Below are 23,761 nucleotides of genomic sequence, written 5' to 3' on the forward strand. Positions count from 1 at the left end.
ATCCTAAATGTCAAAGGCTGCTGCAATATCTTCATTTTCATTGAAAGAAATTGAAAATTTGTTTAGTGTGGCCCTGAATTTGTCTGAGGGCTGATTCTGATCAGATTTATTTTTGTCAGGAAGTATGGTCTTTTACTTCTTCCTCTGCAATGATGTAGAGAACTGGAACTTCTTGGTGTTTTCTTTCCTTTCTATGCCTACTGCATCAATTTGTATATTATCATGAGCAGTGCTTTCTGAATACTCTGGTTAAGTATTAGTATGTGATTGGTGTGTTAACATCTTAATTTTACTTTGCAAGGGCAAAAACTTGGCAAAAGTGAAAGTCTAGTTTAACACTGATCTATCTGGGGGAATATGTCTAAGTATAAGTCATTGTTCCCCGCACAGTAGTTATTAGTTCTGACTTAATGACTTCAGTCAGGTGCTATTTTCAGCTCTTACTGATTTTTTTGGCATTTAAAATGTTTGCTCCAACCCATTGAATATCTTAATTTTTCAAGATAATCTGGAGGGTAGATACCTCAAAGTCATATTGAAGGAAAAATGGACCATAATCTGCCATATTGATCTAGTGCAGATTGGCAGAATAACTATTTATTAGTCAAGGGCTTAAAAACCCTAGTCTATTCAAAGAGCAGAAGCATAATAGTACTCCTGCTCTTGACCACTTGGTTATGGAGGCATGAACATTTACTCTATTTTAGTCTGCATAAGTGTGCTCATGAACCACAAGTAGTACCAATGTCCACTGTTTTGGAAATGGCCAAATTTTTGGCATTGGAAACAATGTTTGGGGGTAAGAATGTATGGTTCAGAGAATATACTCTGAGCTGTCATGTATCAAATGTTATGGGGTCAGAACATACAGCAGTCTCACTTCCTGTTCTAAATTCATTAACTCTTCTGAAAGAGTTTAGATCCCACTTTGCTATTCCTCCCCAAGTGCCGAGTTGGATGCAATTTTTTACAAGAAAAAAAAAAACTTATTTGACCAACACCAGTTGTATGATCTGTTGTGGTTCCAAGATCAACTCCACCCTGCCCAATCAATGTGTAATTAGTAATTTTATTTACATTAATTTCACACTGGATTAAAATTCAATCCTTGTGAAATTACTAATAGAAGTATCTGCCAACAAGCAAAGTACCAAATTTATATTCAAATTATTAGAAAAACCTTAAATTTAAGATACAGCAAGCACACTATCCTAAATTTGGATTTCTCTACAAACTTAAGGTGAAATTTAAGTTACCTTTCACTGTATTCTGCAGTAGTAGAAAGAATAAACCCATCTAGATCTCCAATCATCTCTTCTATGCCAGTGAAGATCAAAGGTATGTATTTTCCTTTATAGGGCCCACTATGCCCAGTCAACCATCCTGATTCATTCAGATTATAAACATAGGAATACATTTTGCAACATTCAAACTGGTCACAGCTACTAGTGTCTTGGGTCCATATCAACAACTGGTCTGCTGGGTTGTTTTTGTATTTAACACTGAAAGAAAGATTGTGAAATTAATAAAGTTTAGTTTTTTTAACAAGAATTTAAAAGACAAAATTCTCTTTACCTGTGAGTTGTATGGACTGGTATGGAATAAAGTCTTGTTGCAAAGCCCAGTTCTTGGCACAAGTCAAGATGAGCAAGTAACACTGCTTGATCTGGAAAAGAGTTTAGAAAGGCAAAGTTACTGTTTTACTAGATGTAGTGGTTAAAAAGTTTTGTAACCAGTAAAAAATTTAAGTAGGATAGGTTTCTTCTGGAGTACTGAAATGAAGTCCTAGATATTTTGAAAAAAATTAGTTCAAATACTAAATTTGAAATAAAACCAGCAGGTTCCATAAATTGTCATATGGTATATATTCAAGTAAGATTAACTATTCAGTAGCAATTAAGTTTCCTATAAAAAAGTTACCAAAAAAACTTTTGAAAAGGCCATGGCTTAAGTTAACTTCAAGTGAATAACAGAAGTATTCTGAAACTCATGTTCTTTGCTCAGAATGTTTACACACCCATGCACAAGCAGATAGTAACCACTTTAATTAGTAATTTTGCTAGACTAATTTATAGCCAGTGAGAAACAAGTGTAAAATTTCCTACAGTTGCAATATGGGGTGGAAGGGACTTTCCAAATACTTTCCACACCAAGGCCTTTTTATTAAACTCAAATTTAAATCACAAGGCTTGAGAACATGTTCAGTCTTGAGTTTAAATTTAAAAGAACATGCCACCAATATTTTTCTAGTCACCTGGCTCTGACTGTTCTCAAAACTGAGCTTTCTTAAGAGGTTAAGACAAGTTTTGAAATGGTTTTCAACAAAGTCTACCAAAAGATAGAAGAATTTCAGTATACTTACACTTATGAGCTTCAAACTGCTGAAGTAACATCAAATCATGAATCTGTAATGTATTATCTGTACTGGATAATTCTTTGGTAGTATGCATTTGGATGTTGTAGAATTGAGTTGCCATAAGCCCAGCATCAATTCCATCTATTTTAGGAGTCACAATTGAGTGGACAATCACATCTGCCTGGAAGATCTGGAAGTGGAGGCTTTCTAGTGAGTTCATTGAAACAGTTGAGTTAATTCAAGTTAATTTCATAAAACTGACCAGTTTAGAGAATTAATATTAGGACAGTGAAGCTTGTGTGTATAGGCAGGCAAACCATAATTACCATTAATGGTTTTGCAGTAGTCACTTAGGCTATAAAATAGCCTGCATTAAATTAAAATGTAGGAGAGCTTTTATGCTTTGGTAAAGTCAAACGTTTTAGGCATAGGAATGTTATGACTCATTTAAGCTAAACATGGAATACAGAAGTCTTAAATCAGATGTATATACACAATCTTACAAATATGACTAACTTCAATACAGTTAGATATTTATGTTGCTCAGAAGTACAACTAAGAATAATTTGTGAAGTTCTGTTAAGGATTCAATGGGTTTAGGTTGATAAAGACTCAAATGTGACTTGGGAATTCAGACTTTACCTTAATTTGAAGGCTATAATACCAGGGATGGCAAACTAATGGCATGTATGAAAATTACAATCTGCCAACCTGCACAAGACCAGTGTGGTCTGCCACACTGGTCTAGTGCAGGTTCATTTTCTTCAAATTGAGAAGGCTTCCATCATACAGTGGATTGATAATGGCTGCTGCTGTTTACCTCAACCACCTATAAGTATATTTTTATTGCCAGATGAGTCTGAAACCAAGATACCTATAATTTTAAACTAAGGTATCTTGGTTTCAGACTCATCTGGCAATAAAAAATGTACTTATAATACAGCAACTGCCATCTCAACTTGACAAAAAGCTAACACTTAAATGTATTTTTCCTAATGGTATGTAAAAAAACATTTTTCGCATACAGGAAAAGAAGATTAGATCAGAAAGTGTTGATGTTAATATTCTATGGAATAAAAAAAATTAAATACTATCAGTAGGAAAACTTCCAACATGAAAGGTATTAAAATTGAAGGCAGATACATTTGACATTAGACTAGTCACTTTTGATTGCAATTTTTGGGAAAATACATATGAAGGATGGTTTTTCTAGAGCAGAAATGGAAAGGATATGAGAAAATTAGTTTTGCAAGTTGCATATTAACTTATAGGTCAGTGTTTGGAATGGTTTAGTAGTGGTAAAATTATAGGTGCCAAGTCAGAAGTGCACTTGGACATTGGAGTATATATAGTTAATGCAAGCCAGTTTAAACTGGATTGCATTATTTATAGTTTGAACTAAGTTTAGTTCAACTTGGTGTTTGGTTTGACTAAACATAAAGCAGACTACTCATAGATACATAATGCAACCTCAACATACTTGTAGTTATACTGCTGGTTCAGACAGCAAGCATGTCTCCAGCAGAATGGCACAAATCTCAATAGACTGCAAACTACTTCAAGCAGTTGGCAACTATTGTATCCTCATCTACAGGAAATTAAATTAGTTTTTATGAATGCAGTTTTAAAAAGTGCATAAGTTAGCCACATTTCCTCAATTACAGCTGCAATAAAAAAGTGCAAGGAAATGGAAACTGAACATGGCACAGTCAAACTGCCAAGGCATGATACAAAGTTTGAATGAATTGACAAGTGGGTTGTACATAGTTACTGATAAGTGGTCTCTTTAATTACTGTATCATGTATAATTTGCTTGTTTATAACCTAAAGTATTATTGTACATCCTCTGTGGGAAGGGCCTTTAGTCTAACCCAGAATGTAACCCAGCCATGTTACATTTTCTATGGAAAATAGTGCTCCAGGATAGTTTATATATACACTGATTTGCAGGCATGCCTCAGTTGACCATTCAACTATAGCAACAGCTAAAGTTGCTTATTTTCTGTTTTTGCATGAGATAAGAAATTAATGACATTTTTAGATGTGCGATATGCTGCTATCTAACATAAATTTTAAAATATATAGTATTAAAATTAGTAATTTGGCTTTCTATGGTATATACTTGAAAAAACATTTGTCACTTCATTCACTGAAAATGGTTGTTGTTATTTGGTTTTTAGGAGCATTAGCAACTAAGGCCATATTGCTCCGGGATATGCGGTGGTCATTCCCTGACCTTTCCGCATCCTCCGTATTTGGTGGTGACGGGCTTGAACCCCGGTCTAATCAAGAAGCATGTGCTATGCACTACTGCTCCTTCCCACCTGGCTACGGAGGCGCCTTCCCTCTGAAAATGGTAAAACTGAGGAAGTTTGTTCACAAAAACACCAGTATAGTCAATGTTAAAAGTTGTCCCAACCCTTAGAGGCTATACTGTATAGAATTCAATTTCAGATATAATTTATGAAGTGAGCTTAACTTAAATTAAGATCTCATCATATCAAACTTCATTGATAAAAATGAAGTTTAGAAAACATCTGAACAAATCAGTAAATCAAATAATAAGAGTGAAGGAAGTTAATTTTGATGTATAAACCCACTCTAAAAAGTCAGAACACTTACTGTTAGTCCAGAAAACATCTGTTGATTTATGCTGACTAAATTTTTTGACAATTTAGCTATGTTGACATCATTAATGAAGCTAATATTTGCATCAGCATGCACAAGAAAATTGCCAAGGAAGATCTTATGTCCTGTAAGGAGGCAGTCTGTTATCACTATATTGGATATGGTGATATTGTTTAAAGCTCTTTGTATTGACAAGTCACCTAAAGAAGAAAATAGTTGTAAAGCTCATGGCTATTTAATATAAACATTAATGTAAGCCACTATTAAACAATTTATTGTTAATGAAAGTTCAGTAAATGGTTTCATAGAATATAAAGGGCAGTTCATATTTCATAAAGCAGATGAGCCAGAATTAAACATACTAACTTTAGAGATCAAGTTCTACATTAAACAGAACTCAGTTCTGAGTTAGTTCCCTGAACTTCCTTGTATAAGCATAATTCTCCATTCTAAAACTATCTGAAGATGGGCTGTAACTAGGTAACATCCATTTACTGTCTTAACTTGAAACCAAGAACCAATTTTTCTTCCTCATTAAGGAAGTATAGACTAATGTCAGGACATTTGATTCTGTCCATAACATACATTAACAAAAGTAATTCCCTTTATATAAGGGGAATGGTTAGCCCAAGTCAAAATATTGGCTATATTGGGTTAGAAGTCATTTTAGGAAGGATTTAGATCTGTGGGAACAGATCTAGTGGAGAGCAACAATTAGGAGCATAAAAGGGTACTCTTGCCAAGGAAGTTTAGTACTGTAGATTATCCAGAATATAGTCATCTATGAGAATACCTGATTGAGATATCCAAAGTTGGGAAAAGTAACAATTCCATTTTACTTTTGCCTCGGGAAGTTGTGGCAAATTAAAATAAGCCATGTAAAAACCCTCAACAAAAACCCTCATTTCCTTTAGGAAAAAATACTGCTACATATTTAAAGAAATCACCTTTTGTCACAATACAAGTCAGTTTTTCTTGAATGCTCTTCTCATATCATTTCCAAATAGCTGTCTCATGTTTCAAGTTGTTCTTGCATACTTTGTAGAACATCAAATTTGGTGCTTTTGTTTTCACAAGCAACCAAGAAGGAAAATATTAGAGCTAAGACACTTATTTTTCAAAAGACAGCAATACTGAACTAACAATGTTTAACTTGTTATTTATAAAGCTAAATTGTGGATGATTTAAGAAACTTCTTGACAGTAACTTTCTTTGACTGAAATTAACTGTACAGAGCTTAATGACCTTAACTAATATAGAAGCATTTATAATATACCAAGCATTAAGAATATAAGCAATAATTATATATTTCTAGAATATAGTTTTCTAATTAACTTGTGGATAAAGTACAATGTTAAATCTAAAAATAGTTCTACAGAAAGCTATATGGAATTCCAGCCAAAACAGAAGTTTGTTCATAAAATTAGTGTGAATTCTGTAATGCCAATGAAGCAGCCCTGATGGAATATTCTGATCAGGTCCACCACTACTACATAATCTGAAGTATATTGCATTACCAATAAGCCTTCATTTTGAAATTAAGGTCACTTCAAATAATGTTTACATTCAATTCTTGTACAAGTCAGCATGGATATTTCTATGCTAATCTTGTTTAGTTATATTGTTTGGAACAGAATTATAGCAGAAAAAATCTAAGATAAACTAATTACTCATATTACCATCTGGATAAAGATGTTGTTCCAAGTACTACAAAGATAAACATGAGTAAGACTTCTGTAAAATCTACAGAACTACCCCTGCACATTTGAAAATGGATTTAAAAGGAATGAAAAGAAAATGGGAGACAAAAATTGCATCACTTTAAAAAATAAAGTGCAGTGAAACAAGATTACAGTAATTGTTTGTTGCAAAGCAAACATCGTCAGATAACCTCTATTGCAATACAGTAATTGCATCAGCTGTTTCTATAAATATGGTCTTCAAAGGTATACACTCAGTACCCTGCTTTGCAGATGTACTCATGGCTCCATATGTTCAGTTGACACAATAGAGTAACTGCTGCTCTGTCCCAGGAAGGACTTTCTACACATGCTATGAGCAAGAAGTGACTTGCTTGGGCTAAAACATGTTTCATGGACAAAAGAGCAATGGGACACTATCTTTTCTGACAAATTGAAATTCAGCCTGCATGGCTTGGATGGGAAGTGATATATCAGACAACAAATCTGAGGCATACCACCCTGACTACATAGACTAAAGTTCCCCACTGGTCAGATGGTCTGGGGATGCATAACAAGCAAAGGGGTGAGGCAAATTAAGTTTATTAATGGAACACTGAATACAGAAACCTACACTATCTTGGAGTGCCTGAAACCCATTATTGCAGATCACCACACAGACATTGGAAACTGTTTTAACAGGACTCAGCACCTTGCCACACAGCAAAATTGGTAAGTTTTATGCTATTTAGATTTAATGATAATCTCTCACACAGCTTAAAACATACTTACAATGTTTTCCCTTGTTTTTCTCCCTTAAGGTACAGTCATACCTGAGAAATGCTGGCATTGTTGAACTGCCCAACCAACAATCCAGATTTGAACCCTATTGAAAATTGCGGGTACATAATGTAGTCTAAAATTTTACTCAAAAGCAAACAAGTAAGGTTCAGCTGCAGGAGAGCATTGTAAGGGTGTGGTACCACAAAATTAGGCCAACTATATCCAGAAGTTAACTATGCCAGATTGTTGCAAGGGTGTAATTGCAGCTCTTGGAGGAACAACAAGATATTGGACTTATTTTACTGATTTTCAGTACATAACTATTACTTAACTTGTCATTTGTTTGTACATGTAAATGCATGTACAACCAAACATGATTTCTCATATTTCCATTATGCATTTTACCCTTGGGGAAGATATTTGTTGGATTTCATTCAGAGATCCATATCCATCTAACAAATGCATTTTGAACATTTCTGCAACTCTCAATGAAGTGCAAAACATTTTCAAAATTCATAAGTGATGCAGTTTTGTCTGCCACTGTAGTACTGCTGATAAGTCAAGGTTGTTGCTACTATAGCAACAACAGTTACTATGAATGGAATGTATGAATGAAAGGAAAAATGTTAATTCTGTTCATTGGAGAATGATCTTGATAGTTAGAGTAATCATAACTGTTTAAACATTAATATGAAGTTTGACTATGAGGTGACCAAGTATAAAAAATAGCAACTATAAAAAAGTAGACAATGCTTTGACTAAGCTATATAGATTACACTTTAGGTAATACATATGAGAAGGAATGTTAATGAATACTGAAAATGGTACCTTTTACATTAATATCCTTTAAGATTATTGTTGCAGAGATCAGTTCATTGGAGCTGAGAGAAATTCTCTTTTCCACAAGATCAGCTATATTAATGCCATCTGTTCTTCCTTTTACTGTCACATGTCCTTTTGCTGTCAGTGGGACTGTGAAGTAAGTCTGGGACTCAATAGTTTCAGGTACTGTGGATAAGATCACAGAATCCAATAGGGATATCTCATTTAAGTATCCTGTAAATGAAAGGTTTCAGCTGTTCAATAGAAGTTTGGATATTTAATTAGGAATGCCTAAATATTTAGTTTTAGTTGAACATTTTAAAGCTTATATCAATATTTCATATTGATTTAAAAATGAAAAGAATAAATACCTTTTATGTGCATGTCCTTAGCACCAAGATGTCTGAATATTTTAATTCCTTTTATTTCTTGTTTGTGATATTTGTTTACAGTTTTCTTATTTAAAATTCTAATATCAATTCCATTCACAAGTTCTTGAACTATTGTATTCTTTTGGACAGAAAGGTCTCCAAATTGTAGCCCATCTGGAGCCATGAAACTTTTGTAAGCAGTAATCTTCTAAAAAAATTTAAATATAAAATTTTAAATTACTTTAGATTTTACTAATAAATTGATTAAAGAATTAATATGGTAGGGGGAATTCCAGTTCAGTGCAAATTAAAAAAAATTCAGGAAGTTATATACAGTACAAGGTTGTTTGAGCTCATTCCATGTATAAACTGCTGAATTTATTTCAAGACTGATTTAGTTTGAAATCTAACTATTACTAAGTTACAGAAATTAGTAAGTAGCTATTAGGCAAGTGACCAGAAAGATTTTTAAGATTCTCTATTATGACCTAAAAATCACTAATGTCAGAAGTGCAAATAACATCAGATTTTACAGGCACTCCAGTTAGATTACAAGAACTACTTTAGATAAGTCAGAAGGTTGCTTTATTCCCTTCTGCTTTGTCACAAAGCTAAATTACACATTTTTATAAATTTTAGTGGGGGGAATTCTCTATTCTTCAGCTGTCTGTTAATACAAAGTTAACTGCCCTCAGTTGTCCATGTGAAAAACATGTTAAATCAACACCAACCTTAGATAGGGTTGGAACTTTACTTTTGTTTGTTGTACTAAAAGCCAATTCACATGAAACTGTTTGTTGAAAAATGAAATTATATTCCCTATGTTTGAATACATGAATCTCTGGAATATGCTTTCAATCCACCTGTGATGTATTCACAAACACATTTCTTCCTTGTTTTCACTACTTAGCCTTGTGATATAAGTAATTTTTTTGTATCTTTCCTTTCTGAATTGTTAATCCTTTAACTTGTATATTTTTCAATAATTGCTTTTTCTTTGATATCAGGATTTAAGTGCTGCTTCATACCCTAGATTTTTTTCAGCCTTTCTGAAATCTTTCTCTTCTATTACTGCCGTTATTAGATATTGCTAATAGCTTAAGAAACTTGAAAAAAGTTGAATCTTTGCCTTGAGACATGTGGAATTCTAAAAATTAAAAGCACTATTCTTTTATATATAGAAAAATTTAAAGACTACTAAAAATTGAGTTTGTAAGAGTCAGACAGACTTGTCAATCACTTTGTATGATGCAATAGCAGTTAACCCCACCTTGTTGAAAGCCTCAAGTCTGTCTAATTCAGCCTTGAATTTAAGCTGCCAACTTCCACAATGGAAGTTGGTTCCAGCAATCAACCACCCAGTGCCTTAAGACATTCAAAATCTATTCTACAATAGTCTTTCCTCAATTTGAATTTATGACTCTCAGGAACAGAATCTGAGCTAGAGGAAGAATCCCATCAGCATTGAGCTTGTTCAAAAAGCAAAATTCTTTTATATATAGATGCCAAGCTGTAAGATTATTCCAGTAAACTTGAGGTCAAATAAAGCTTTTATGCCAATTCTGGCCTTTCATCTGTTGTATAAGAGTGTTGGATTTCATAATTAAGTTTGAAACATGCATATGGCTGGTATTAACTAATAATTTGAAAATTGCAGAATTTTGTGATAAATGGCTGAAGTGATCACTGGTTAGTATATGCAGAGTTATATTTTTACAAACAGCTTTTAGACAAGTGTAAAGCAGAAGGTAGTAAATAAGTTAACAGCAAGCTGGACAGTTCATTATCAAGCAAATAACTTTATTAAAAAAGTTATTAAAAATTAGAATTTACAATTATCAGGATTTTTAAACTATCTTGGGAGGCAGTTTATAGAATTCTTAAGCATAGTTTAAAAGATTATGAAAATGTTTTCATGAAAAGATTGTTCAAAAAATTAAGTCTTCAACTAATGAAATTTCAAGAACTTTCTGATCAAGAAATAACCAAGAAAAAAAAAAAATTGTACACTTATGAGTGCAATATAAAACACCTGAAGTAGATCTTCAAGGAAGATAATACTGAATTTAATTCAGTACTAAGTAATTAAGAATAGCACATTGCATTGAGAAATGCATAGTTATGTATATATAGCAGTTAATGGACTGGCACCTTAGGAGATTTAACTTTCCTACTTGCTGGCTTTTGTATTAAGCCAAAGACCTATTTCAGAAAAACTGGGTTTAGTTAATAGATCAAACTAATTTATTATAGCAGATAAATATTACTAAGTTTTTGTACAAATTTATAGCAAATAAACATTAGATCTCAGATTAGATATGCTAAAAAGAACTTCAGTATAAATACTTTTATACTTAAGGTGTTGAAAAAACTAAATTGGTTATATGAATAAATAAGATCATGACCATACAGTAATATGCAATAACACTAACCAAGATGTCAGAACATTGCTAAACAAAAACCATCCCCATGAATCAGCTAGGGAGGTCTAATTATCTGATCATATTAATCCTATTGATAAAGAGAGAAGAGAAGTTACTAGAAAATTAAGACCAGTTAACAGGTTACACTTAATGCTCATAAAATTGAAGTCAAAGTGTTTAGTGTTGTGACATTCAAGTTTTATAGTAAATGTCAAGTGACAACTTGACATTTACAATAAGCCTTTAAAAACTGAAAGGTTCCCAGTAACTAAATCTCTGCATTTCCTATGCCTAAAAAGTTTGAACAATATACAATTCTGTTTGCAGTATTCACATTTGAAAGTTTCAGAAACTTAAGTCTATTCATTTAATCTTAAAGTGTTATGACCAGAAATTTATAAAAACTATAAATTATACAGTAATATATAGTCTGAACTTTTAGCACTGAAATTAAGTTTTCAAGAAAACAGCTTAGGACTGCCAGATTCCTACATAATCTTAAGTTGTACACATTGATATGTACATGAAAAATCATTAGATTGCATTTCAGTCTATACCAATATTTTTATTTTATAAAAAAGCCAAGGCACTGAAGAGGCAAAGTTGATCTCTTAATATATGAAAGAAATAAGCTATTTTGTAATATACAAATGGCTCTATTTAAGAATATCCAACTGTAGAACACTTGTATGACAGTTGCTATATCTTTAATTTTGGAAATTAATTTCACATTTTCTAGATTGAAAACCAAGAAAATGCTCAATTTAGAGCCTTGGTTTGGTTAGAGTTGACCAACAATTCCTACAAAAAAGATTAGCTGACTGGAATCTGATTCCACATGAAGTTTTGGAATTAGTAATTAGCAAGAAAGTAAGCTTATACAGCATCAGCCAAAAACCCTTTCCTGTTTCAACCATCCATTTACTCCAAAAGTGTCTAATTCAGCCTTGAAATTAAGCTGCCAACTTCCACAATGGAAGTTGGTTCCAGCAATCAACCACCCAGTGCCTTAACACAAATTCCACATCTATTCTACAATAGTCTTTCCTCAATTTGAATTTATGCCCCTCAGGAACAGAATCTGAGCTAGAGGAAGAATCCCATCAGCATTGAGCTTGTTCAAACTATTTGTCTTATAACACCTCAATCAGATCACCTTGCAGGTGTCTAGTCTCCAGATGTTGCAGAACTTAATCCTTCCTTGGTAACAGTAACTTTTGTTTCACTAATCTCATTGCCCTTCTCTGTACTCATTCTAGCAGCTCTATATCTTTCCTAAAAGGAGGCCCAGACATTAGTAAATACTCAAGGTGTGGCCCGACCATTTGCCTTATAAAAGGACAATCACCTTATCCCTGCTAACAAAATTCCTATATATCATTGACAAGACCCTATGAGCTACTCTTGCAACATGTCTGCACTGCTCAGAAAATTTTATATCTGACTGCACAATTACTCCCAAGTCTTTCATTCTCCTACCCTAAGTAGGACTGCACAGTTGGTATGTTACTCTGGGGTTATGCTACACATACAATTTTGTATTTGCCAAAGTTAGACTTCTGTTGCCACCTCTCAGCCCATCTGCTTAACTTTTCTAGATTCTGTTGCAGTAGTGTACTGTCCTTAGCAATCCTACCCACCTTTGTATAGTCTACAAACTTGGACATTAAGCCTGATATGCCTTTGTCAATATCATTGACAAAATACAGAAAACAATGGGCCCAACAATTTGATTAATTTTTTAAATGAATTAATTAAGTTTGCAATTAATCATTGTACAACCCACAGGTAGGTTGAGGTACAAATTACACAATATAATTGCAGTTGTTTATGTAAGCTTCAAGGGACAATGTTCTAGATGAAAAGCTAGAAGTGAAATTAGTAATATCTATTTTTTTCATAAATAACAAAAAAATTAAGCCATAAACCAATAACCTAAGCTAAAAATTGAATAAATAATTTTGCCAGATGTCATACAAAATACATCTTATTTAGAGAATGCAATTTTGGATTTAGAATTAAGGATTTGACAACAAAATAACTTACTCCTAGTATCTAAGGGTCATTAAAATGGCTCTTCCTCCATGAATTAGAAATCATATTATGCCATTGTTCAGACCAAGGAAAATGCTATTGTCAAAATGACACTATTTTCCTTGTGAAACTATTTTAACTAGGGTACTTTATTGAAATACCCTGGTTGAAGTCTGTAGGTTAGTTGTTTAGACAAACCCAGCAGGAGGGGTACTGGTGACTGAAGTTACCAACTAGAAATAATTAAGGCTAAACATTGATTGTTTAAGCCAGAAAAAAGGGATTTTATAATTTCATACCTAAAAGTGCACATCAAATCATTCAACCAATGAGCAAGTGAATATTACATAATACATCTTTGCAAAAGAATTATTTTAAAATGAACCATTTCTGAAATCATGCTGAAGAGTTCAGCAGTATTGTATCCTGCCAGTAAGAGATTAAGTTCTATAGCTGTATAAAGTAAAGATGTAGATTAAAAGATGAAATACTAAGATTTGTAGCAACATTGTGGATTAATGTGCCTAATTATTTAAATGAATAAGCACTGTTTGGCACTGATCAAATTAAAAGTTCTGAACATAAATTGCCACTTATTTTTTGTATTACCAGGTTATATCAATGCATTAGTTTTCATAGTTATGAATCTATGGTGGTCATATCAAATGTACTTTTAAACCCACAAAACTAATGAACTTTTAGATTAATGATACTAGTTTGATATGGATAAATCTACTGATATGGATACAATGTTGAAAAAAAAAATAAGCAGTTGTATACCTAGCTGTAGGAGGTTGAAAAGTTAAGCCCAATATAGATAGGAAAGGTTTGTGAAAGATACTACCAACATATGGCTTGTGTTCATAGAACATTTCAGGTCTGTGGCTATATTTCTTTAGAAAATAAATAAGTATGGAAGGTGAATGAAGATTGAAAATGCAAAGAAAAATCAAGCACCATGCACTGACTATAGGTTATTCAGTGCATGGTGCATTTAAAAAGAATGGTTGCCAAAAGTTAAAGACAAACATTAGGGGAATCTTGTCCTTCATACACCATGGTCAAGTGGGTGAAGAATGTAAGCATGAACAAATGTTCAAGATGCACCCCCAAAGTGGGGGGCCTGTTACATTTACACTGTCTCATATGGCCTGATTCATGCAAGACAGCAAAATAACTCAAGTGCATACATCTCCTATGAGCAAGCTCATTATGGTGAATATCCTAGGAATAAAAGATTAAGCCCCAAAACACTGAATGCAGATCAGAAGAAGGAAAAAGCAAGGTTATCATGATTGTGCAGCATTTAAGCTAAGTTTTGGGGTAGTACATCACTTTGGCATACTACTTTGGCCCTAAAACAAAACAGTCAACTGTGGGGGCATCCCCTCTCTCCTCCTTAAGGGAGGAGTGCAAAATTCTGCTGGGCAAGTCATGGCATCAATCCATCTTCTGGAATGAGGTGCCACTACCAAATGCCAGGTAGTATTCTAGGCTACAGATGTTTCTGTGAGGAACTGAAACTCAGGAGGCACAAGAAATTATGCCAAAGGAGTCAACATGCATCAAGATGCACTCAAGCAATGCTGTATGACTACAAGTTCAAGCTATGATAGCATCCATCCTACTCCAGTTTCCTTGTTGCACTATTTGGACTATTATATTGTTTGGACTATTATATTTCAAATAATAGAGAAAACTTATTTCTGGGATGGATGTAGTTTAACTGGTTTTATTCTATTTTCTGATTAAAACCAGTTAATGTTCCTGAACTGCCATAATTTGTAATTATGGTAGTTCAGGAGCAGAAATTCAAGAAATCCAATTATAATAGCATGTTTTGTTAAAAACAAGCAAACATTACAATAGCAAGATGGATAGGTCAAGGACAAAGTTATCCTAAACTTGGATAGTGCAATATGGTAACATGTTTAACATACTATCTAAGTATGCTATTTTAAAGTGTAGCAAAGCCAGTTAATCAACTTGATACTACAAGTTGCCACAAACAACTTCAGGAAGTTAATTAAATTCATGAATCCAGAAGTCAGCTTTAACTGAAGTACTGATGCTTCTACTTATTGATTGCTGGAACAGACTTCCATTTGTAGAAATTGACATCTTAATAAATTTAAGGCTGAACTAGACAAGCATTGATTGACCAGATGGGAAAAATGGAAAAGGTTTTTTGGTCAATGCTGTATAAGCTTGTTTTCTTGCATCAACTAATGCTAACTTCAAGTTAGAAATCCCTCAAGTATTTTGATTTAAGTTTACCTCAAATTGAATTTAATACATTTATCAGATTAGTTTTTTCATTAAAATAGCTACTTACCTGAATGACTGATTTTTTAACTGCAAATTTAAGCAGATGTTGCAAGTAAACATCATTAATGTTTCCTCTGATGTCAAGATTCCTTCCTCTTAAGTTATTGAATTCAGCAATATGCTCTTTGCATTGTCCAGAGCTTTTCCAGCAAGTGAGATCATGACCATTCAATAATCCTTCTACAACTATGTTTCCAACATGAAGGTTGCCAATATTTTTGATTATTGTTTTTCCCCCACTTAGATACACAGGTGATGCCAGAACCTGTGAAAGAAACAGATTAAGACCTATAAGTTGTTTAAACTAACCATAACACTAAAATTAAAAAGAAAGTTTCCTTGCCTAAGGCAGTTAGATTTTATGAAACTAAAATTTATAGTTTGCTTCTGTTCTTGAACAAACAAGAATTCAATTTCTCCAAAAAGCATGTAATTAGAAAATAGTGCACCACACTGAAGACTGCAGTTAGGAGACTAATTGTATATTAATTTTTAGAAGGGAGTTACATGAATGCAACTGTACACCAATGGAAACATTAAAAGGAGCAAAGGTGGAGTTGGCTTTCTGGTCCATAAAGACAAACTTGAATTCAAGAGCACATCACCAAGGGTGTCAAGACTACTACTCAGGATTTCTAAGAGATACAAGAAAAAGATTCCAGACTAAAGGAACAGACTTCCATCTGTTGTGGAAGTTGATAGCTTAAATAAATTTAAGCCTGTACTAGATAAATATTTGAAGTGACCAGATGGGTGAAATGGGAAGGTTTTTTGGCTGATGCTGTATAAGCTTGCTTTATTGCATCATGCCTTAATTAATGCACCAACAGATCCATGAAGAAATGTACACTGAAATTGAGTCTTCTAGATGCAGAAAACCCACTACACTATCATTATAGGAGACTTCAATGCTAAGGTTGGAAATAGAAAACAGAACAGAAAGGGGAACTATAGGAATTTGTGAAAGAAATGACTTGGGGAATCTCAAGGAATGTTAGTAATGAACACTTTCAAGAAAAGGGTTAACAGAAAGTGGATGTGAAGAGCCCAAATGGATTAACTAATGAAATAGACTTCATCCTCACTAACAGAAGATATCATGAATGTTACCATCCTGAACAAGGTAAATGTTGGAAGTGATCATAGAATGGCAAGATTCACACTTGATATAGATGTAAGAAAAAAGCTGACTTAAGTAAATAATACAAAGGTCTTTGAGATAACAGAAGAGAAAAAGCAGTACATACTGGAACTTAACAAGTTGAGTTTCTGCAGACTGTTCAGGACCAAGATATCAATGATAAATACAACTTTCTGAAAGTTGTAAAGCCCAAGAAACCTACAGGTAAAAAGAAATCCAAAGAAAAATTTAGTGGAGAAACACTTGTCATGAGCCAAAGACTACAAATGAAGAGCAAGATAACACTGACAATAAAATTGAGTATACTGAGTTATGCAAAGCTATTAGAGACTCAGAGGACATAAGATTTAACATTAGAGTAGAACAGGCATTAAGGAAAAACAAAGGATGGCTGCTTAAATTTGTTTTTTCCCCACTTAGATACACAGGTGATGCCAGAACCCGTGAAAGAAACAGATTAAAACCTATAAGTTGTTTAAACTAACCATAACATTAAAATTAAAGATTTAAAAAATACAAAAGACATCGAAACTGAAGAATAGCAATGGTGTACTTATAAATAGCAGAGAAAGCATCATTCAAATAGCAGTGACTACTATACAGAATTATACAAGTGAGAGAATGATGCCAGCAGTGGCAAGATGGATCACAAATTAGTAACATATGACATCCCTCCTGATAAGGAGGAACATGTGTTGAAAATGAAGAATCAAAGCCCAGGGGAGATTGAAGTTATTGTAGAGTTAAAACTGGGAAGAGACAACTGGCAAGACTTAACAAAAATGTATTAGAAAAGGGTGTGACACCTAAGGAGTGGAATAATGCAATCAGTTTTGCTGCATAAAGACAAAATCAGAAATTAGGCCAATTAGCTTGTTATCCCACATCTACAAGTTGTTCATAAGGTTCATTACTAACAGATGAAAAAGAATATTTGATGAGAATCAACCAAAAGAGCATGCTGTCTTTAGGACAGGATTCTCAACTATGGATCACCATGTAATATCACAGCTAATGGAGAGAGCAAATGAATATAAAACACCATATGCCTAGCATTTGTGGATTATGAAAAGGCATTCAACTCCATACAGCATGAGGCAATGTTATGGGCACTGGAAAGGCAAGACATACTCCATATATTATGATTTAAGAGACCAGATGGGTAAAATGGAAAAGGTTTTTTGGTCAATGCTGTATACACAAAGACTAGCAAATTTAAAAAGGAGCTTGACAAGGAAATCTCTGAAGTTGCTTACTGCTGCCCTTGAAGCTTTGTCTGGTTGCAGAAAGGAGTCAGTGAATGGAGAGTACCTAAACCATTTACCAATGACATTGTGATCATAAAGAATGAGGAAAATCTTTATCAGTTATACAGAGTTAGTAAGGATTTGACTAAAAATGAATATGGCAAAAAACAAGAGTAATGAACAAGTATGCCACAGAAAGGGATATAATCATTGGAGTAGCTGTTTGTTATTGTCATTATTTGGTTTTTAGGAGCATTAGCGACTAAGGCCATATTGCTCTGGGATATGCGGTGGTCATTCCCTGACCTTTCTGCATCCTCCATATTTGGTGATGGGCTCGAACCCCGGTCTAATCAAGAAGTGTGCTACACACTACTGCTCCTTCCCACCTGGCTACGGAGGCACCTATCCCAATTTGTATGAAACTTAAAATAATGAACCAATGTATACTCCATGACTTATGGAAGTCAAACTTGGGCACTTACCAAAAGAAGTGAAGAGAAGCTGAGAACTACACTGAAGAATGAAATGAATTATATTAGGAATCAAGACTTAGATAAAATAAACATGGATTATACAGCAAACTCATGCAAAGGACATTCTTATCAAAGCTAAAATGGTCTTGGGCAGGGCACATAGCTTAAAGACATGACAGATGGACTAAAAAATAACCCAAGAGGAGCTAGAAGAAAACCTGGAAGACAATGACAGAAAAAAAAAAAAATTCAAGTTTGTGGGTAGTAAATGGATGTCCATTGCACAAAACAGAAGATTGACAGCTACTAGAAAGACCTTCATCCTGCAGAAAATTAAAAATGGCTGATGGTACATGAATGCATACTACCTAGTCATTGATAGGTGGGTTCTGTACAAGTTTAATTGGAGACTTGAACTGATGGAGAATGAACTGTTTTTACTCTATTACCCAGTAATAGAGTAAAACTGTCACCAGGCAATACTATTATCAACCAATGTGTTACCACCACTTTGCTTATTAAAAGCTTGAAGTGATGAAAAGCATGTTTAGTCTGAAGAACATGGCTCCAGCAACCCCTTTTTCCATCATGTAGAATGTCTTGAGGTTCTGGGCAGCAGGGTAATATCCAATCTTCCTTGCATTAAATACAGCTCAAAAACACTGTAGCACAGCTGTTAGATAGTCCAGACTGAAACTAGTGGTAATCTAGGAGGCCTCCTGATCAGCTAGTGTATAATCTTGCTGCCTATACTATGTCAGACACACTGGAGCAAGTCCAAGTTGGTTGTGGGGTAAATTGTTGAGGTCATGTCAAGGAGCTGGGTATATTTCTGCCATGTTTTTTGGCAAATTGAAATTTTTGGATCATACCGCCTGTCCTCCATCTTCTCTTACTACTGATGAAGTCAGTAAGAGTCAAACTAATATAAGCTTATATGCAAAAAGATTTAAATCTCCCAAACATTTGTTTTACAAATGTGGTCTCAGTTCCAACTTCAATGATATCTAACTTTGACAAAATCTAAAATATTGGTTGATTCAATTTGACAAAATCTAAAATATTGGTTGATTCAATAACTGCAACTCAGTTGAGCTAATTATTCACTGTATGAATCCTTGCAGTTTGAAGGTGGTAACCTATGACTGCCTGCTCCAATATTCTGTCAGACTTTGAAATCGTATTTGGTTTAAAATCTGTACTATATTCTGTTAAATTCATCTGTTGCCTCTATTGTTCTCCCAATTCCACTAATTACTTGCAATTCTGAATTCCTCTACTTGAAACAACTTTCTGAATAGAAAGGGGTAATTTTCCTTTATTTTATTATTCACAATTAGACTGGCTTCTGTTTTCAGTCACATAGACCCAGCTGGTCAGGATGCTGAGACTTCTGCAATTAGTGACCCCAGATTATCCATTTATTGATAGACCACAGATTGATCTTTCTCAAAAAACCCTCAAGTACACAAAGTGAGTGGTCCTCTAGGTACCTCAGATCACAACTTGTGAATGGTCTCTTCTCTAATTAAGCCTCTAATGCCTATGATCTTGTAATGCCAACCTCTTAATTAGCATTACAAGATTGGGTGATCTACAATTTTTCCTTTGTTGGATTACTGCTTCAAATCTTCTGAAGTCAATTTGCTCCGATTGAGTCGGAAATTCTAGGGATGAAAGTTTACACTATCTTAAAAATCTCAACCTTTATCTAAAACCTGGTTTTCCAAAAAATGTGCAAAGGCTGTTCAAGATGAGTGTTGCATAATGCAATGGGCTTGTATCCAAATCTCCAAGTTAATTTCCTGCCTACACCAAAGCTTGCAACTGAAAAGCAGCTATTAGTTGATTCAAACTAAATTTCAAACATGCTAAGTAGAAAAAACTTATTTTTTGTCCAATGGCATTGTGGTCTCTTGGCAAAGCTATTGGCTGCAACTTTTACCTATATTTCTATTCCCACCTATGTCAAAACCCAATGGCTCTGTTGCCACATAATCCAAGGTTGCAGTGGTGGACCTGCTAGCATCCTATTGTATTAATGATCCTGTAAACCACATCCAACCATTCCCAGTGCATTCTATTCAATGTCCCTTGTGGTTTTCAGCAAGAATTTAAGTCTTGATGCCAAGTGCCAGGTCCTGATGGTATTTCTCCACTTGTTCTCAAAACCTGCACTGCTGAGCTTACTCCTGTTCTATATTGCTGTTTTTCAGCATTCTTATTCTATAAGTCCTACTTAGAAAATAGGACATATAGAATAACAAAGAATATAATAAATACAATAAATAAACATAGAATAAATATAGCCAATTACTAAAAATGGTGACAAATCCTTGCATTCGTCAAGTCTCATTGCATTTCTATTCTTTCTAAAGAAAAGAGAAAATCGATTAACTAATTTCTTTTAAACTATCTAGAAACCTATCTGATCAGTGATCACTACTGGATTCCAGTGTTCTACTGGCTTACATTTCCACTAAGTTTGTCTATAGACAGACAAAGTTTGGCAAACTCAATCTCTTGAAATTAAGTGATTCATTGTGTTTGGCATAATTTCTTCTAAATAAGCTTTGATCTTATGGTTTACTAACTTTTGTAATTCTGTATCCAGTTTCCTGTCCACTCAGAGTGAAGGCAGATGGCTAACTTCACTAATGCAGGTGTTCCCAAGGTTCAGTTTTCTACTACTCTTTTATACTAATGACCTTTCATGTCTTGTATACTAATGACTTATTATAGTACTATAAGAACTAATTTTTTTAGAAAAACCTTTCATTAACTGGAAATCCTATCCCTAGTTTTGCTGACAATAGCAAATTTTATTCCACCTTCCTGTTGGAGCAGGGTCTGCCTTGCACAAACAGCTTCAATTTCTCAAATATCCACTATGAATTCCTTAAATGGAATATCTCCAATTTGGAGAAGCTTAGTTGATTTCAACCCCAAAACTGTCTTGTTTTAACTTGCAAAAAGGATTCTGCTCCTATGCTTATCTTCAATGACTGATGATTTCTAGACAAGATCACATCTCTATGGATTAGAAAACTTCCCAACTCTTGCCATAGGCACATTACAAGTATTGCTTTCCTCTGCATCTAAAAAATGGTTTTCTGTTGGCATTACTTGCCTTCCAAACAAGTGTTCACTCTACAAAATGCAAATCTGCCCACCATGGAATATTGTTCCCACAACTGCAGCTGTGCCCCAAACCTCTCAAGCTTCTATTCAAAAGAGGGACACTAGGTTAATTAATGACCCATCTGACAAAATCTCTCTCCACTGTCTCAGATGGTTTCTGCTGCATGCCTTGTCTATAGATACTTCCATGGGTGCTTTCTTCTGGATTGGCTTCCATATTTTCTGCTCTTCCAAACCAGTTGGCATCCTTTCACCATCCAACTTAAAGCTCACAGAATAAACTTTTTCTCTCATTTCTTCCTTCAACTTCCAATTTTCTGGAAAAATTGGAAGTTATTTCCTGAAAATAATCTACAGAAATTAAGTCCAATGTCAGCAAGTATCTTCTTTCATCTTCAACCCATGCACAGTAAGATAGGTAACAAGTGGTGATAAAATGTATAGTTAATATTTCAGTATAGTTAGAGTAATAACTAACTATTACTTAACCAATGTGTAATACAATTTTATTAGTGCCTAAGGTCCTCTACCATGGTTCTTACCAGAGATTTTAGAAAAGTTCTGATTACACCTGTAGTCTGCATTTAGATAACTACTATTCTGCATAGTATGAAAGCTAATACAAATTAAGGAACTAAAAGCAAGAAATTGCCTGAAATATTTAATTCAAATGTCTGAATTTAGTGAAGTCTTAAACTTCAAGAAGTTTAAGTCTTTACTAAAAATTCAGACATTTAAAAACTAAGTAATGGTTATAAATTTCAAAAAAAGTCAGGTTGCCTGAATGAAGTGTATTCAAAATGCTTCAGTCTGACATTCAGATTAGAAATTTTGCTATGGCAGACTGCCATGAGTACCTTCCATTACTGGATGGTAGTCAGTAGTAACAACTGACATGTAAAAATTTAACTATGCATAAATTCATTTGTTTCAAAACAAATGATTGTTCCAGCAGTTTTGTTCTGTGTGCTTCAATTGTCAAATTAAATTTAATACACCATACTATGATTATAGTATGGTGACATAGTATGTGCTAATTTACTGAAAATAGCAATTTCAGGAAATTAGCTATTTTCTAGTAGTTGCAGCATTTTGTCTAATAGGCCCATCAACAAGATTTGATTTCTGTTTATGGTGCAAGGGTGAGTGTCATGAAGCTTCAAGTCAACCCATCAAGCAAGATATTACATATGCAATAGATATTTCACAGATAAAATCTAAGGTAATGTAAATTAACAGACTGGCTCTACCTTATTAATTTGCCTTATGAGCAAGTCCTGCTAAGTGAAGCTTATGGGATAAGCAAAATAGTGTTCTTAAGCAAAGAAAAATTAAGTCAGTAAATGATAAAGGTTGGCAGTGTGGTTAATACTGGAAATTAAGGAATACTATTGCAACAAGACTAGAAAAATTGTACAGATAAGTGACAATTGAAGTTTAAACTTTATAAAAACAAGGTAGTAGTAGCAGTGGCATGTGATGCAAGAAAGCAAATGTATGAGCTTATGCAGCATCAGCCAAAAAAAAAAAAAACACCATTTCCTCCAAATGCCTGTCCAGTTCCTCCTTAAATTTATTCAAGCTATCAACTTCCACAACGACATATGGAAGTTTCTTCCAGCAATTAACCACCCGCTGGCTAAAGGCAAATTTCTGCACATCTATTCTACATCTGTCTTTTCTTAATTTGAATTTATACCCCCTTAGGTTCGTAATCTGAACAAGTGGAAGGATCCCATCAGAATTCAGTGTGCTCAATCCATTCAAGGCCTTATATACCTCAATCAGATCACTGTGCAGGTGCCTAGTCTCCAGCCACTGCAATTTGCAGAACTTAAGCCTCTCTTGGTAAGAGGATCCCTTCATTCCCCTCACCAATCTTGTTGCCCTTCTCTGTACATGCTCAAGTAAATCTACATCCTTCCTAAAATGAGGTCTCCAGACCTGTACGCAGTACTCGAGGCATGGCCTGACCATTGCCTTATACAGAGGGATAATCACCTCCTTTTCCCTGCTAGCAAAATTCCTATATATCATTGACAAAACCCCATGACCTGCCCCGGCAGGTTGTCTGCATTGCTCAGAGAACTTCATATCTGACTGCACAATTACTTGCAGGTCTATTTCATTTTCTACCACCTTAAGTGTAGTACCACACAGTTGGTACGTTTCTCTGGGGTTATTTCTACCCATATGCAGTACTTTGCATTTGTCAAGGTTAAACCTCAGTTGCCACTTCTTAGTCCATCTGCCCAAATTATCTAGATCCTGTTGCAGTAGCAGACTGCCATTAACAACCCTGCCAACCTTTGTATCATCTGCAAACTTCGAC

The 23,761-nt window shown here is 34.2% G+C and overlaps 1 protein-coding gene across 1 annotated transcript in view; it reads right to left on the minus strand.

Moving 5' to 3' along the window:
* The window catches only part of LOC150079157 (uncharacterized), a 153,276-nt gene that overhangs the window by 103,646 nt on the left and 25,869 nt on the right, over positions 1–23,761 (minus strand). Inside the window, exons 4-10 of the mRNA XM_090382974.1 lie at positions 15,432–15,689; positions 8,640–8,847; positions 8,275–8,502; positions 4,979–5,184; positions 2,363–2,546; positions 1,576–1,666; positions 1,257–1,502 (exon numbers count right to left, since the gene is read on the minus strand). Of these exons, the coding sequence (XP_090239100.1) occupies positions 1,257–1,502; positions 1,576–1,666; positions 2,363–2,546; positions 4,979–5,184; positions 8,275–8,502; positions 8,640–8,847; positions 15,432–15,689 (1,421 nt within the window). The remainder of the gene's footprint in view (positions 1–1,256; positions 1,503–1,575; positions 1,667–2,362; positions 2,547–4,978; positions 5,185–8,274; positions 8,503–8,639; positions 8,848–15,431; positions 15,690–23,761) is intronic.

Source organism: Mastigoproctus giganteus, chromosome 10, assembly GCF_048544385.1.
Source record: "Mastigoproctus giganteus isolate SK-2022 chromosome 10, ASM4854438v1, whole genome shotgun sequence".
Classification (NCBI taxonomy): Eukaryota; Metazoa; Arthropoda; class Arachnida; order Uropygi; family Thelyphonidae; genus Mastigoproctus; species Mastigoproctus giganteus.